At 60.0% G+C, this 17,384-nt stretch overlaps 1 protein-coding gene across 2 annotated transcripts in view; it reads left to right on the top strand.

The window, feature by feature from the left end:
* Positions 1-6,009: 6,009 nt before the first annotated feature.
* AGAP3 (ArfGAP with GTPase domain, ankyrin repeat and PH domain 3) overlaps positions 6,010-17,384 on the top strand; it is a 105,576-nt gene continuing 94,201 nt past the window's right edge. For both annotated transcript variants that reach the window (XM_041471030.1, XM_041471031.1), the window contains exon 1: positions 6,010-6,406. In XM_041471030.1, the coding sequence (XP_041326964.1) occupies positions 6,127-6,406 (280 nt within the window). In that variant the 5' untranslated portion in view covers positions 6,010-6,126. The remainder of the gene's footprint in view (positions 6,407-17,384) is intronic.

A 17,384-nucleotide genomic window follows, 5' to 3' on the forward strand; every position in this document is an offset into this window, starting at 1 on the left:
ATTGTTCATTTTAAGTGAAAGATTCTTAATTTTAAGTGAAAAGTTCTTAGTTTTATGTCAAAAATTCTTACTTTTAGGTGAAGAGGTCCAACCATGGAAATACAGCAACAGGGATGGGGGAGATGGGAACAAACTGACTCTCCCATAAAGGACAATTGTGGGTGGAGGGGAAATTCTGGGCAGCAATGTCCCTGTCCCCAGGGTGTCCCCTCCACAGGTCCCTCGCTGCTGTGGCACTGACACCTCCTGGGATGAAATTAGGAGGATTTTCTCCTCCATATTATTTTTCCTGGGAAAAAAATCAGGATGAAATCAGGATAAAACCAGGAGGCATCAGCGTGCCAGGGCAGCCCTTCCTGCTGAGGGTATCTGGGGCTGGGGAGGGAATTCATGATTCCCGTGCTGGGATTCTGGGTGGGAGCTGCCTCTGGGGGATGAGGGGCTGCAGGTGGGGGACCCCCGCTCCGAGCAGGGTAAAACCCGTGTGAGTGGGGCTGCCGAGGTGCCCAGCTCACCCCGGGGCTGTCAGAGCAGCGACGTGAGGCAGCAGCAGATTTAAACTGATCCTGCAGGCACAGAACCGGGATTTATCCCTTCCCGACACTGGAACGAGCCCGAATCCACTCTGGAGAGGTTGTGTCTGCTCAGATTTGAGGTTTATCCAGCGGTTCATCCCTCCCTGATAAATCCGGTGTCTGGTTGTCACTGTGGATTTGTCTGGCTTCACCTCCCAGAGAGTGAGACTTTTCCATCCTCCAGCCTGCCTCGATTAAGAAGCTGTTTAATGCGCCCCTGAAAGTGCTTCCCCAGTGCCACGCAGTCACGCTCAGTTTCCAGGAAAGCTGAGCAGAGAGTGCTCCTCAAACCTGCTGCTGAGGAGCCAGGCGTGTTGGTGTGCCGTGCCCAGGGCTGCTCCGAGCGCCCTGCACTTTTCAGTGCTCTCCTGAAGGATGGGTGAAGGGAGCTGCGGCCGGTCCTGGAGCGGGGAACGCCCTGCCCAGCCCAGCCCAGCCCAGCCCAGCCCAGCTCTGCCCAGCCCAGCCCTGCCCTGCCCTGCCCTGCCCTCACGCCGCGGCCGGTCGGTGTCTCCGCAGGGCGCCGCAGGCGGCTCTGGGGTGGTGCCAGGGGTCAGCAGCGCGGGGACCCGACAGTGACACCCAAAGGTGGCACAGCCCCTTCCTGCAGCTCTGCCCCGCGGGCTGGGGCTGCGAGGGGCGGCTCTGCCCTCCTGGGCACAGGGGAACCCGGCAGTGCCCGGCCCCCGGGCTGCCAATGCAGACCCTGGGGGGCTGGAGCGTGCCCAGGGAATGGAGCTGGGAAGGGAATGGAGCCCCAGGAGGGGCTGAGCTGCCCCATTGTGTTTCTGCCAGGGTTCATGGTCCCCTCCTCCTGGTTGCTCTTTACTCCCCATTTCACCTTTCCTCAGTGTTTCTCCCTGTTTCTCCCCCCGTGGCTGGGCCGAGCCCCCTCCTGTCCCACAGGCCTTGCTGGGATTGCTGTGCCACAGTGCCCGGGGGGTTTAATCCACCTTGTTCCATTTTCAGCCCCTTTCCCAGAGCCCACACATTGGGACAGTCCAGCTGCTCCGGGGCCGTGACCAGAGCGGGGTGACAGAGGGACTCTGCCCCCGAGGGGCACTGGGGACACTGGGACACCACCTCAGACAGGGATGACCACCGTGGAGACCCTGGCTCGTGCGGAGGCAGCGCTGACGGGACCCACTCCCCGTCCCAGAGCAGGATCCTGGGGCCCTTCAATGTGCAGGCGGACACCTGGAGTGGCACAGGTCCCAGGTGTCACCAAAACCCACGGGGTGGCCTGAGGTGGCCGATGGCATCGCGGTGGGGCACACAAGGGACACAGCAGCCGTGGCCCTGTGAACGGTGTCACCCCACGAGGCCAGCGGCCGTGCTGTGTCCTGGGCACAGAGGGGACGAGAGCTCTGGGTGGGACCCTCTGGTGCTCTCCGCTCCCCCGAGCTGCGCGGACCCCCGGGCAGGCACAGCAGCACGCTCCCAACGCTGAGCAGCGCATTTTGGGTTTGCCACTGACAGCCGCGTGCTGCGGATCGGGAGGGATTAACGCTGCAGCCGGCACCTCCGTGCTCCAGAGCGAGATTACAGAGCTGCAGCCATTCCGGGGAGAGCTGCTGGCTGATCCCAGCCCAGAGAACAGTCCCTGTCACGGCGGGTGCATTAAACACCTCTGTCCCCCAGCCAGCGCTCCCCCGAGCTGCGCGGACCCCCGGGCAGGCACAGCAGCACGCTCCCAACGCTGAGCAGCGCATTTTGGGTTTGCCACTGACAGCCGCGTGCTGCGGATCGGGAGGGATTAACGCTGCAGCCGGCACCTCCGTGCTCCACAGAACAGTCCCTGTCACGGCGGGTGCATTAAACACCTCTGTCCCCCAGCCAGCGCTGCCAGGAGTGAAGCGCCGCTGCCTTTGGGAACAGGAGCCACAGCTCGGGGGTGCACAGGAGGACTCGCAGCCTGAGCCTCCCAAAGACACATGGAGTTCCTGCTCCCCTCGCTCTGGGGAAGGGGAGCAGGCTCCCCAGCAGGGTCGCCCAGCTGTGCTCGCAGCTCTCCCAACAGAGATGTCCCCACAGAAAGAAAGCCCCAGTTTTTATTGCAGAAGTGATCAAACACCTCACTGTCCCAGGGCCCTGAGAAGCCATAAAGGCCTGGAGAGCCCCCGGGACCCCCCTCTCTGCCCATTTTGCTCGGACACTGACTGAAGCTCAGCTCTGGGCCTTGGGCTCCCCTCAGCTCTGTTCTGGGGGTGCTGCTCCCAGCCCTGCATGCTGGGTGGATGTTGTGAGTCTGCTGTGGGGACCCTCCTGCTGCCCCACGTGGGCCCTGGCACTGCCCGGTGTCACAGAATGGTCTGGCTGCGAAGGGACCTTCACACCCACCCTGTTCCACCCCACTGCCAGGGGCACCGCAGGTACCAGGGTGGCTGCTCTGGGGTGGGAGCAGCGGCAGGAAAAGGAGGGGGAGGAAGAGGAGGAGGAGAAGGAGGAGGAGGTAGTGGAGGAGGTGGCAGCTCCTCTTGGCAGCGGCACCGGTTTGAGGCACTCACGAACTGCAGTGTCAGATGGGAGGGCTGCAGATGGAGCAGAGAAAGTTCAGGATCTGAGGGTGAAATCCATCCTGAAAAGCAGTTTACATCTTCAAGTGGCCTGTGTCTGCAGAAGGCAGGTGGTGGCCATCCCTGAGGGAATGCTTGCTCCTGAAAGCCTCGGCTTGTCCCCACCCGCTCCTGCCTTTTCAGCATATTGAACTTCTCTCCTGGGTTTTCCCATCCCTTTGCCAAGCCCCACTCCATCTGCTTGCTCTGCACCTCCGCGGCACTCCAGGCTCCAGCTCTCCAGCGCTGGTCCCGGTGCTGCCGGGGCTCCTGCCCCAGCGGGGCTGGCAGGGCCAGGGTCCCCGGGCAGGCTGGGGCTGGGCGAGGCTCCATCCACGCCCGCTGTGCCCTGCTGGCTGCCGGAGGCGGCGGGACCCCTGGGTCTGTGCCGGGGTGACCGGCGGCCCACGGAGATGCCAGCTGTGAACACCCGCGGGGGGCGAGCAGCCACATCCCTGCCAGGCAGGAGGAAGAGGAGCAAGACAAGAGGGAGGAGGAGCAGGAGGCAAAGGAGGAGGGGGCAGAGCCCACCTGTCAGGGGAAAGCCACCGCGACTGATCTGGGCTGCTGCTTCAGGCAGGTGAGGGTGAGGGAGGCATGAGGGATGCTGTCCCATCCCTCACCAGGGATAAAGGCTGGAATCCCTGACTGAGAGCGTGGCGTGGTGGAGGCACTGCACCTGGGGTGTCTGGACATTCAAAGGTGCTGAAATGGAGACAATTTATAAATGCTTACGTGATAACTGACTGAGGGCAGCGTTTAGTGGGATAATGGGGAGAAATTCTTCCCTGTCAGGGTGGTGAGGCCCTGGTGCAGGCTGCCCAGAGAAGCTGTGGCTGCCCTATTCCTGGACAAATTCAAGGCTGTGTTGGAGGAAGCGTGGGGCAACCTGGCCTGGTAGAAGGTGTGCCTGTCTGCAGCAGGGCGTGCACCTGGATGGGCTTTAAGGTCTCTTCCCACCCAAACCATCCTGGGATGATGATAATGATGCTGATGATGCTGCTGCTGCTGATGATGATGGAAGAAGATGGACAAAAAGGCCACGAGCAAGGACCAAGGGACCCAAACAAAAAACAGGCTGGAGAAAGGCCCTTGCACAGGCAGGCACTGTTGTGTTGGGTGCTGGGATGGCCTCGCATAGCCCATGTGGATGTAATCCCCTCGGACACGCCAGGGAAGCTCCTGCTGAGCAGAGCCGTGACCAACAGATCTTTCAAAGACCTTTGGAAGCCTTGGGGAGCACACAGGGTGAGGGGAGTGCTGTAACAGATACAGATTTTCTAAATGCTTTCAAAAAACCCTCATGAAAGTTGTTTTCTAATAAACCCCTTCTCGTGGCAGAGGCATTGGGATGCACTCAAGGAATCCCGGAAGGGCACAAGAGGGAGAGGGAGAGGGCAGGGAGGTGCTTCTCCCACCCACACACCCAGCACCCACTGCCGAGTCACAGAGGATTCGGAGCCGGGAGGCATTTAGAAACTTCCCAGGGATGTCTCCTCCTCCTTTTCCTCCTTGCTGTCCTCTTCCTCCTCCTCCAACGCTTCCCACCATCACCCAGAGAAGGGCAGAGGGTGGGAACCAGCCCCCAGCTGCCCCCTGAGCCCCCCTGGCACTGGAGCACTGCTGCACAACATGACTCTGGTTGCAGTGGGACCGAGGGAGAAATCCACGGCAATCCTGGTTGTCTCAGCTGCTCACCTTGCTGCTCCTTCTCCTCTCCCAAATTCCACTTTTTTATTTAATCTGCCAGGGCCCATGTTCCTGTTTTTTTATGTTTCTCAGCCATTTGAAAGATTTCAGCTAGTCCCCAGTGATGCCCCAGCCAGCTGCACTGGCTCCCACGGTGCTGCCAGCCCTGTGCCCATGCAGAGCCTTCCTGTGCCCCAGGTCACCCCACGTAAGGTGTTTTAGGGATGGGCACAACGGGAGGGGTGTAAGCAGTCCCTGCCCAACAGGTACCCCTGAGATGGCCGGACTGCCACCAGGCTGGTCCCCTGGGCAGTGCCATCACCGGAGAGGCCTGGAGCAGCCTGCGCTGAGCGAACGAGCAGGGGACAGCACCGGGTCTGCGGGCAGGGGGTGACAGGGAGCAGACCCCACAGCGGGGCAGCAGCTGGCAGGCACAGGCTGCTTGGGACCGGTCACGTTCCACAGCTCCACCAATGACCTCGGCGTGATTAACGAGGAAATTACCGCTGGAAGGCAGCCGGGGGCAGGGCTGGCACAGGGGGTTCGCAGGTCGGCCTGGGGGTCTCCAGGCTGGCACAGGGGGTTCGCAGGCAGGCCTGGGGGTCTCCAGGCTGGCCCAGGGGTCTCTAGGCAGGTCCGGGGGTCTCCAGGCTGGCCCAGGGGGTTCGCAGGCCCGGGGGCAGCGTGGGCACGGGCAGCACAACAGCGGCGTCCGGGACGGCCGCGGTGGGATGCCGAGGGACGGCAGCCGGGAGCCGCGGCCGGGCGGGGGGCAGGTGCCCACCCCCGCGGTGCCGGGCCAGGCCGGCCCGGGGGTCTCCAGGCAGTCCCGGGGGTCTCCAGGCTGGCCCAGGGGGTTCGCAGGCCCGGGGGCAGCGTGGGCACGGGCAGCACAACAGCGGCGTCCGGGACGGCCGCGGTGGGATGCCGAGGGACGGCAGCCGGGAGCCGCGGCCGGGCGGGGGGCAGGTGCCCACCCCCGCGGTGCCGGGCGGGCAGGGGCCGCGGCGGAGCGGGCAGCGACAGCGCTCCGCTCCCGGTGCCAGCTGCCCCCGCTGCCCCTCCGGATGCCAGTGCCCCCTCTCCGCGCTCCAGTCCCGGCTCCGCTCCCCGCTCTGCCCACCTCGCTCCCCCGCTCCCCGCCCGCCGCGGGGCCGGTCCCGCTGACGCGGGCGGGGCGGGGCGGAGCGGGCGGGAGGCGGTCGGGGGCGGCGGCGGAGCCCGGGGGACCCGCGGACGGACGCGGCTGCGGCCATGCAGCGGCTGCCCGGAGCCCCGCGCCGCTGACCGGCCCTGCCGCCGCCGCGATGAACTTCCCGGGCGGCGCCGGGCAGAGCCCCGGGCAGCAGCAGAGCCTGGCGGCGCCGGGCGGGCCGGTGCCGGTGCCCGTGCCCGGGCCCTCGGGGCCGCAGCCCGGCGGGCCGCCCCCGCCGCAGTTCGGGCTCTCCAACTCGGCCGCGATCCGCGCCGAAATCGGGCGCTTCGAGTCCGTGCACCCCAATATCTACGCGATCTACGACCTCATCGAGCGCGTGGAGGACCTGGCGCTGCAGAGCCAGATCCGCGAGCACGTCATCTCCATCGAGGGTGAGCACCGGCGACCGGGCACCGAGCGGGTCATCGGGAACGGGGCACCGAGCCGGCCCGGCCGCGCCGCCGCCTTTGTCCCCGCCGCCGCTGCACCTGCGCCCGCTGCCGCCCGCGGGGCCCGGCGTGGTCGCGGCCGGGCCTGCGCAGGGCCGGGGACTCCGCCCGCGGCCTCTGCCGGGAGCGGCGGGCGGGGGCGGGCGCTGGTCCGGCAGCGCGGCGGGGGGGTTTGTGCTCGGCGGCGGCGGGGAACGGGATCCGCCGGAGCCCGTTAACATTAGAAATGCAGAGCACTGCAGCCCGGGTACCGGGAGCCGTCGGCGAGGGGAGGGATGGAGCCGAGGAACTGCAGAGGAGCTGAGGAAATGCAATGGAGCCGAGGGGCTGCGATGGAACTGGGGGGCTGCGATGGAACTGGGGGGTGGCGATGGAGCCGAGGGGCTGGGATGGAATTGGGAACTGGGATGGAACTGGGGGCTGCGCTGGAGCTGGGGGACCGCCGAGGGGAGGGACGGCGGTGCAGCCGAGGGCTGAGATGCAGGGGGGCTGGGATGGAGCTGCAGGCCAGGATGGGCGAGTGGCTGCGGTGGAGCTGACGGGAAGGTTGATCGTGCTGTGCTGAGGCCCACTGTGGATCGTCAGGCTGCTGCAGCCTCAGGGTCCCTCTGCCCTCGGTGGGCCCAAGCCTCCAGGTTTCTGCAGCAGCCCCACAGCAGGGAGGGCAGGGCCGCGGGTGCCTTTGGTCTGTGTGAGGAGCCCTGGTCCAGCTCGGTGCTGCCGTTTCCCTGCCCTGGCTTTTGTTGTCCCAGCTTGGTGGCAGTGTGCTCAGCTCCGTTCCTGCTGCCTCATGCCAGGAATGTCACTGCAGGGGCACACGAGGTGCTTTTGGGGAGTGGTAGCCATGCTATAGGGGTTCTGGCCACCATGGTGATGCTGCATGTGAGCAGCAGCCTGGCTGCTTCTCCAAAGGCTTGCTTCCGACTTTGGTCCTTTTGGGTTTCTGGGGAAAGGAGGAAAGGAAGACGGCCTGTAAGAAGAAAGGTTGCATGGGTAGAGGGAATGTAAATCCCAGAATTTGTTTTATTGGCCTCATGGTGCAAGGACAAAGGACACTCAGTGGGGTAAAGACAGGGAGGATGTAAAACCCTGCGCTGATGCTGGAGGGGCCTTTCAAGGTCTGTGGAGGTCTTCAGCCACAGAAAGCTGTTGGGTTGGTGGAACTGGAGGAGAAGAGGAAGGGGACTGAGGCTGGATGGAGACGGGTGGGAGCACAGGCTGGCACAGGCTGTGGCAGTGGCTCAGTCTGATACATTGGGGTCCCACCAGCCCAACTGGGGGAGTCCCAGTGGGACTGTGCTGTGCCCATTCCCATGGGGCTCCTGCAGCTCTCCCTTGTTTGTGCCTCTGATGACAGCTGTGGTGGGAGCCCCGAGGTCACTGGTGACATGATCTTATCATGTGTGAGGTTCCTGCGCTGTGGGACAGAGGAGCTGCCAGCTGGGACACGGCAGGGCTGTGCCTGAGGTGCTCCCAGGGTCACCTCTGTGGGCAGAGCCATCCTGGGCACCGTGTCCCTGCCCCTGTCCCCTGCAGGGACACGGAGCCACGCGGGGTGCACTGTGTGTCCCTGTCCCCCTGCAGGGACACGGAGCCAGGAGGGGTGCGGGTGTGTGTCCCTGTCCCCCTGCAGGGATGCAGAGCCACGCGGGGTGCACTGTGTGTCCCTGTCCCCCTGCAGGGACACGGAGCCACGCGGGGTGCACTGTGTGTCCCTGTCCCCCTGCAGGGACACGGAGCCACGCGGGGTGCAGGTGCGTGTCCCTGTCCCCCTGCAGGGACACGGAGCCACGCGGGGTGCAGGTGCGTGTCCCTGTCCCCCTGCAGGGACACGGAGCCACGCGGGGTGCACTGTGTGTCCCTGTCCCCCTGCAGGGACACGGAGCCACGCGGGGTGCAGGTGCGTGTCCCGTCCCGCGCCCCCAGCCCCTGGAGCGGGTGCTGGGCACGCTGGTGGGAGGCGCGCGTCTCTTAGCAACTCTGCTGCGTGGTTCCTCCCGCTGCTGGGAAGGTGTGAACAAACACACCGGCCTCCTGCCTGCTGCTGAGGGGCTTCCCAAAGCACCCTGTGCCACCCACAGTGAGGGCTGAGGGGTGTCCTGCGCCCCCGTGTCCACAGGGCTCACCTGTGCCCAGGGCTGTGGCATGGTGCCACAGGATGCATGTCCTCAGGGGCTTTGCCTGCTCAAGCCACAGTCCCGTCCTGTCTCTTCTGAACCTTCCCAGTGGATTTGTAGCAGGAATCCCACAGAATTCCTTGTCTGGGCTGCATTCCCTTAATACCTGCCCGGCACTGGGATGGAGCCTGGTCCTGGTGAAACGTGTGGTGTGTGTGAGTGAATTAACAGGGGTTAATTAATGGCTGGAAGAGCCTTGCTGGAGATGTTATCATTCCATGAAGTACCTTGGTCTGGAAGGGAATTTCCTTTTAAACTGCAGGTTTGGGGCTTGATACAGTAATGTCTGAAAGAGGGTTTTGTTTGTTGATGTTCCTGATCTGAAGATCAGAGTTGGTGACTGGAACAATTGTTCATGGTCTGAAAATCCATGATGGAAGTTGCCAGTGAAACCCCAAATTCAATTTCCTAAAACTTGAGCACTGGGTCTTGCAAGACTTGCTCATGTCCTCCTGCCATATTCCTTTCCTGTAGGTAATTCCTTCATTCTTGAAGGGGGAAAGTTGAAGGCTGCAGCAGGGCAGGGGGTCCAAGCTGCCCACCCTCTGCTGGGGCCGGGGCTGCCAGTGTCCCTGCAGGGGTGTCACTGCAAGGGTGCCAGCAGTGGGGTCGGGGGCATTGGCAGAGCTGTACAGAACTGGGGGTGGGGGTCTGTGACAGTGTGGCTCTGCCAAGGAGGTGTGGAGTGGGTGTTGGGGGCTGCTGCAGCCACAGCCCTGCCAGCCCCCAGGCTTGGGGAACAAGCCTTTCTTGAGAAGTTCGCAGCCCACGATGGGGTGAGAGCCAGCTGTGCCTGCTCGTGGGTCGGCATCGGTGGTGCCACCGTGGGACGAAAGGGAAATCTGCTCTGTTTTGGTCTGCTCCTTGAGCTGGAGCTTTATTCAGAGGCGGTGGGGCTCAGGGGCACTGGGGCTGGGGGAGACGGCAGGTTGGGCTGGTCGCCAGCACCAGCTGCATCACAGGCAGGACCTGGAGTTTTTTGGTAGTTTCTAACCACCAAATTTGGACAGATTTTCAGGGGGCTTGCAAAAAGCGATTCCCTCATCCCAGGCTGCTTTCCGTGCCAAATTGTGGAGACTGCTGCAAGCTGCTGAGTTCTATAAAAGATTTCATATCTGCATAAAGCAAAACGATACCAACCTGGGGCTGGTGCAGCCCTGCTCACAGGAAATGTGGCCTCCAACATCGTGACTCTGGGACAGGCTGCCGACAGAACCGTGTTAATAGAGTTTGTAATTGGAGCAGTAATTGCACAGTACTTAATTTCTTTCCTAGAAGTGAACTTTGAGCAGTGAGCAGAGCGTGGGTTTGAGGAGGACGAGCGATGTCTCTGGTGTGGGGGTTACCTGAGGGAATGCAGGACAGGCTGTGAGCAGCATGGGGCTGCAGGAGCCAGCACGGCTCCATGGACAGCTGGGAGAGACAGCGCCAGCAAGATGGAATTGCGAAAGAAGTCATGATGTGGGACTGGAGAGATGGTTACACAGAGGTTTTCTGGGCGTGTAAAGTGGTGAAGGCAGGAGGAAGAGGTAGAAGGGAGATAAGAAGTAGGTGAGATTCCCTCAACAGAGCTTTTGCCAGATTATGAGAATTTTCTTTGTGGTTGTGCACATGCCTTGCAGCCCACCTAAGGCTCAGCTCTGTGGGAAAGCTTGGAGAAGGTTTGAGCCATGGTGATGACTTGGTGTCCAGGGAGCAGCACCAGGAATCTCTTTGTAGTCAGCTTTACCTGGAACACATGTTTTTTCCCTTCATTTTCCTTCCTCACCTCTCCCACCTGCCTCTAAACCCATGTGGGTTCCTCTCTGCAGCTTAAGAAGCAGGGTTAGTTTGGGAAAGCTGTCCTCTACAATTTCCAGCTGTTGCTGCCCTGGCAGAGGCTTGGGATGAGAGAAGCCCTGCAGAATGTCTGTGGTGGCTGGGAGCAGCCTGGATGTGCGTGAGCTCCTCATTTGCTCTGCTGGGCAGGGGCTACCCCACTGCTGGCTCTACCCACCCCAGGGCCTGGCTGTTGGCTGGTGTGAGGCCAGCATGGACCATTGGCTCACTTGGTGTAAATAGCCCATCCCAGGATTTTGGCCTTAAGAAACAAGGCCTCTTTGGAGATATAGACCTGGGCCTCTGCCTCAGGAGTTTACTCCATCGTGACCTGTCTTGCTGTCAGTAATTGCTGTGGCTTTCCCAGCTGGCATCTCCAAGGTCCTGGGTATTTTCTGCATTTCCCTCTTAGACATCTGCTTTGATACTGGGCATTTTCCTGTTTTAAGCCACTTGCACCAGTTACTGTGGCCACTTTGCCATCTCTGTTTCTCACGAGTTAAATTGGCTGAACGTCATCATTCTGTTCAGTTCAAGCACATCTTCCAACTCCATGCTCCATCCTTTCCCAACGTCTTTTGAAACTGGCTCCTGATGTGCTGCTTCACAAAGCAAACTGAGGCAGGAGCTTCTGGAGGAAGATGGGGACCCTCCTCGCTGGGGGAGCCCCACGCTGCCAGGCTGCACTGAGGGCTCACCATGTCTTCGCTCTGCTGAATCAGCCTCGAGTAAATTACACCCTTTGGGAAGGAGAGCGTTCTGCTTAGCCAGCTTTTTCCTGCTAATTCCATGACCTCTGCAGAAAACTGCCCTGTTTATGTATGCCTGTGAGTTCCTGAGGGCTGGGAAACCACAGGCCATGGTGCTGGGGTGCCGTAGGGGGAGCTGCAAACTCCAAAGCCATCGGCACATCCCTGCTGCAGGGCCGGAGCTGGGCATTCTGGGCAGCTGTGCAGCTGTGCTGCATTACCCCTGCATTCAGGTCATGACCGCTCTGACACTGTGCTCTCCAGATTTGCTGGAAGTTAAGTGCAAAGGTGGTTAAAAGAGCACGAAATGAGAGGTTGGGCAAATCGTAGAACCAGAGAATGGTTTTGGGTTACAGACCATCTTGTTCCACCCCCTGCCATTCCACACCTTCCGCTAGACCAGGTTGCCCCAAGTGCCATTCAATCTGGCCTTGGACACTTCCAGGGATGGGGCAGCCACAGCTTCTCTGGGCAGCTTGTGCCAGGGCTTCCTGACAAGGAAAAATGCCTTCCCAATATCCCATCTAACCCTGCTTTCTTCTCTGTGAGAAGCCATTCCCCCTTGTCCTGTCACTCCAGTCCCTTATCCCAAGTCCCTCTGCAGTTTTCCTGGAGCCTCTTTAGGCACTGTAAGGAGCTCTAAGGTCTCCCTGGAGCCTTCTCGTCTCCAGGTGAACATCCCAGGTGAACATCTCCAGGTGAGCATCCCAGCCTGGCTCCAGAGCAGAGGGGCTCCAGCTCTCGGAGCAGCTCCTGTTCTGACCCTGCACTCTGTTCTTTGGGTGAGGGGTGCTGTGGTCTCAGGGCCCCTCCCAGGAGAGGCTCCTGAGGGCACAGGGAAAGGCTTCCTGGGCTGCCTTCCCTGCTGGCAAGGGAGAGCCCTGGCTCCTCCACCACTGCGTGTGTCCTGGCCTGGCTGAGGTCATTGGCAGGGCTGGCCCTGCTCAGCATCTCGTAGTGCCAGTGCCTGGCGTGAGCAGCACAAGCCAGAGGGTCTGCCTGGAAGGAGTCCTGCAGCAGATTCTGATGTGACAGGAGACGTTGGACCCCCAGGAGTGATGGGCAAGAGCCAAAGCACAGCTGAAGGAGCCTTTAGCATGCTTGAAGAAATACATCCCCTGTTTTTACTGAGTTTTGTGTTGTGGCCCAAGTCATCTGGAGGCATCTTTGCCAGCAGCAGCTCACACCTTTCTGAGCTTACAGATGGAGAATCTGTAATGGTCTTGGGGAAGAATGAGAAAAGGCCATTCCTTGATGCCCTGATAGATGGAGTTGAGAGAGATGGTGAAACTGTAGCAGGAAGGCTAGAGGATTGTCCTGATGGCTGGGAGCTGAGCAGGGTGGAAGGTGCTGTGCTGGGGAAGGTGAAGGTTCCAGGTGTTCCGGGGGCAGGAGCTCAGTACTGTGGCTAAAGGGGAAAATTGGGATGTGAAGGGGAAGAACAGGATTGGGAGGTGGGGTCAGGAGAGAATTGGAGTCTCTGTGGCTGCAGTTTCAGTTCCCTTGATCCAATACAAGCGTGGTTGCTACGGGCAGGGACAGTGTGGCTCTTCCCACTTGGCAGCTCCACCTACCCCTCCCTGTGATCAGGAGCTACTCTGGCAGGAGCCAGGCAAGTGCTGGGTTTGGTTCAGTCAGCTCTCAGCTGCCCGTGGCGTGCGCACATGAACGCGGCTGGCGAGGAGGGGCAGGGTGGTCAGCTCTGGGGGAGGCAGCGGAGGCTTGCGCTGGTCTGAGCTGTGTGACAGCTGGTGGCAGAGCTCCCTGCGCCCGCTGTGACCGTGACAGCAGCACCAGCAGTACCTGGCAGGAGCTGGGAGCCTCTGCCTGTCCCAGGGACGCGCTCTGTGTGTTTGGCAGATGTTTGCCGGTCTCCCTGTGCTTGCTGTGGGTTGGTGTCAGTGCTCGGTGGCTCTCTGCCTTCCCAACACAACGATTGTGGGAGGTCCTAACGTAACTCTTGTCCTGCCATAAACCCCAGATTTCTCAGGAGTTTCACAGCTTGGTTGCACAGAGCCTTTTCCAGTTTAGGGATGCCCTGCGCTGGCTGCTGCTCCGAGCAGCGATGTCCTGCTGAGCCGGGCCCCTGTCAGAACGGGGCCAGCAGTGCCCTGTGCTCAGAGCTGCCTCTGCCTGGGCTGTGGGCTCTGGGCTGAGCCCTGCTGCGTTCCTGCTGTGCTGGGCTGGAGCTGCCGGGCCCTGCCTGGGAGTGCCCGGGGGAGCAGCGCGACTGGGCCAGCTCTGCGCAGTTGCCTGTGAATCATTCATCTGCCATTCGCTTTCAGGAGCTTTCCCAAAGCTCCTGACAGAGCATCACCACTCTCTGCACAGACACATTCCAGTGCTGGGCACTGCTGGGCTCTCACCTCCTCTGGAGTCCCACTGAGATGGGAATGTAAGGCATGGCTGCGTCCAGGCTGGTTGTTCTGAGCTAGTGATGGGACTTGATTAATTTGGGTGGCCAAATTAGATCTAAATGATGTCTGATCTGGTCCCAAACTGTGTTTCCAGCTAGGCTGGCTGACATGGGATAGTCCTGTTCTGAGGAATACTGGGTGTTCTGGTGACTGTGGCAGTGGGGTACAGCCCTGGGGCTAAAATCCCCTTGTGGATGTGGGGGGAGTGGGCAGTGGCCACATGGTCTGGAGGAGCAGCTGTGGGCTGAAGGGCTGGCACAGAAGCCTGGCTGCTGGGAACTGAGGGATGCAAGAGCTGCCCCAGCCTGTGATCAGAACTTGGCAGCTTGATGGGCATCTCAGCAGTACCATGTTGCTGTTATTGCGTCCCTCCCTGTCAGGAGGAGGCCTTTTCTCCTTGTGATCCCATCTTCCTGCTTTGACATTGGATTCTTTTTTAAGATTGTTCTCCAAGACTTGCTGCAAGTCGTTATCTCGCCGTGCAGCAGCTGCAGGGCTTGGGAATCCATGTCTGTTGTGTTCCTGCTGGCAGTGCCCTTCGTGGAAGAGACACCTGTCCTGTCGCTGCTGCTGCCTCCCACAGCTCTGGGCAGCACAGATCCCATGGGTGCCTATTCAGGTGGATTTCCTGAAGTGATGTACTGAGTGCAAGAAATCATCTGGGGCAGGAAACATAAAAATTAAGATAATTTTAGCTGCTTCCTGACTGGAAGGAGGTTTGTGTGATTAAGACCTGTTGCATGCCTGCTCACCTCTCCTGCCTCAGTGTCTTTCTGACCTGCTGTCCAATTACAGCCAAACCCTGCTGCTTCTGAATTCCCACAGATTCTAAGGAAATAGATTTCCAGACAGAGCAGAGCACCCCAGCTCGTGGCGTGCAGAGGGAGAGGGCAGTTTGCATCTGTCCAGTGTGTCTGGCTGCATCTCCGCTCTGTGAGCCCTGTCTGAGTCACTGGGGAATTCCTGCCTGGGGTCATGTGTGAGATCTGGTTCTGGCCATGTGATCTCTGTGATGAAATCCTCTGCAGCCTCGGGGTCTGTGCCACACTCCCAGCTGCTGCATCTGGAGTCTGGGCCTGCTGGTGCTCCAGCCGCTGACTCCGGGTTGCCGTGTGGCCAGCGTGGGCTGCTGGCCCTGGCTCCCACAGCGGGCTCAGCGCTCGCTGGCTCCTGCTCTTGCTTGTGGGCAGCTTTGGGTCTTTACCCCAGCAGTGACTCCTGTGGGAGGCAATAGAGGTCTGGCCTTCCCTTTGAGCTAGGGACTCAAGTGACAAGGGGGAATTCGGCTTCCCGTGCACAGAGGGCAGGGTTAGATGGGATTTTGGGTAGAAATTTTTCCCTGTGAGAGTGGTGAGGCCCTGGCACAGGTTGCTTAAAACAGTTATGGCTGTCCCATCCCTGGAAGTGTCCAAGGCCAGGTTGGATGGGGCTTGGAGCACCCTGGATAGGGGGAAGATGTCCCTGCCCATGGCAAGGGGTGGGACTGGGTGGGCTTTAAGGTCCTTTTCCACTCAAACCGTTCGGTGTTTCTGTGATCGGGCTCTGGTGAGTGCTGTCCGTGCCCTGTGCCCGGAGGCTGGAGCAGGGCTGGAGGAGCACACACGTGTGCAGGACACCACACTGCAGCGGGTGGCCGGGGCCAGTGCTGCTCCTGGTGGGAGGTGGGTGCTGCAGGGCTGATGGCACCGTGGCCCTTCTGCTCAGGGGTGCTTCGGTGGGAGAAGCTGCTCCTGGTCCTGGTTTTTCACTGCAGTCACCCTTGGAGCCTCACCTGGTCCAGTCCTGTGTATGGGAGCACAGGACAGGGCCAAGTTTGCCGTGGAGGGCTTGGAGCTGATTTAAAAGTGAGAGGCAGGTGCTGGTGAATATGTGGGGGGCTGTGTCAGGACATGGACCTCCCAGGTCATCCACCTCAGCTGGGGTAATTTGGGTGTTCCTGGTGGGCACAGAGCTTGGGGGAGCTTCGAGGAGCTCTTTGAAAGAGAATAAAATGATTTCAGGTGGTTTGCATAGAGCTTTTCCAACATGAAGCACAAACAGGAGGAAGCAGGGAGGTGTTTGCTGTAATTCAGCATCTGGGAAGTGGAGCTTCTGCCAGGGTTTGGGAGGGAGACAGTGGAGGAAGGATGGTTGTTATGGAGTGAGGCGTTGGGGAGGGGAAGACAGCAGCTCGCGGTTGACGTGACAGAAGAGGAGGGCCCGGAGGGGGATTCGGAGGCAGCCTTCGCCTGCTGAAGAGGGAGGTTAGGGAAATAATTCCAGCAGCAGCAGTGTGTGCCTGAATAGGGATGAGGCAGGATTTTATGGGTTATAGGCACTTCTTGGGAAGAGGGGTGATAGTGGTCCATGCAGAGTGACACTGTGGGCCGTTGGCTGCATGGCCCGGGGACAAGGAGGTTTCAGGGACTGGAGCTTGTGTGATAAGAAGTGAGGAGAGGGAAAGGAGAATCCGTGAACTCTTACTGTCTGAGTCATGTCCTCAAGTCCCAGACAGGGTCTGAGTGACGTCCCCAGTCCCTGTGCAGCAAGGGCTTGGGGGAGATGGGACAAAGCTGGGATTAGCAGCAGCTCTCTTTAATCATGTGGACCTTGGGCTTGTGGGTGCACACTTGAAATGCTGGAGGGGAAAAGAAGCTGAGACTTCATTTTGGACAGGAGACAGTCCAGGAATAGAAAAGCAGAACTATGAATCATCACACAGAGCTGAGGGATGGCGTTAAATTAAAGGCTGGCTGGAGGAAGCGTGGAAGGAGAAGGGAAGGTGCTATGGGCAGAGCCATGTGAGACACCCGAAAAACAGCATCACTGGAGGTGGAGAGTGAGGGTGGTCTGTCTGAGGCTGGTGAAAGAAGCTGTAGAGAACCAGGAGGAGAACAAAGAGGATAAAAGGGATCAATGAGGACAAGGTGTTGTGGCCAGTTTGGTTCCTGAGAGAGGAGCCACAGGGTCCAGAAGAGCAGAATCTGCAGGTGGGGCAGGAACAACCTTGTGCAGTCCCCTGGTGAGACAGAAAAGGGCAGTGGCAGATCCCGAGGTGGGCATGTTGTCCTCCAGGGAAATGAAGGCGTGTCAATGACATCAGACACCTTCCCAGGAGACTGGAGAGAATTCAGAGAGAGCTGGGTTTGGTGGATGGACTGTTGGGTGGGTGAGGAGTTGCACAGATGGCCATGTCCAAGGGGTCATGGTCAGTGGGCAAGTGGAAACCAGTAATGAGCACTGTCCACCCCAGGTGTGTAGTGGGACCAGTAGTGGTTAATATCTGTATTAATGACTCAGAGAGTGGCACTGAGTGTGCCCTCGGTGTGTTCACGGGTGACACCGAGCCAGGGGGTGCGAGTGAGAGGCTGGAGGGCAGGGATGGCATCCAGAGGGACACTGACAGGGGAGTGAGCCCATGGGATCCTCATAAAGTGCAGCAAGGCCGAGTGCATGGTCCTGCACCTGGTTCTGGCCAGTCAGCTGTATCAGGACAGGCTGGGACACCTTCCACTATCCCAGGGTGCTCCAAACCCCGTCCAGCCTGGCCTTGGACACTTCCAGGGATGGAACAACCACAGCTGCTCTGGGCACCCTGTGCCAGGGCCTCACCACCCCACAGGGAAGAATTTAATCTTAGTATCTAATCTAAATCTCCTCTTGTAGTTTGAAACTATCACCCCTTGGTCTGTCACCATCTGGCCATCTGAAATTGCATTTTTTTACTGGACATTTTGGTGAGTTATTTGGGCTCTGCCTGTGCTGGCCTCCTCTTAGCTCT

Source organism: Pyrgilauda ruficollis, unplaced genomic scaffold (assembly GCF_017590135.1).
Source record: "Pyrgilauda ruficollis isolate IOZ18807 unplaced genomic scaffold, ASM1759013v1 scaffold252, whole genome shotgun sequence".
Classification (NCBI taxonomy): domain Eukaryota; kingdom Metazoa; phylum Chordata; class Aves; order Passeriformes; family Passeridae; genus Pyrgilauda; species Pyrgilauda ruficollis.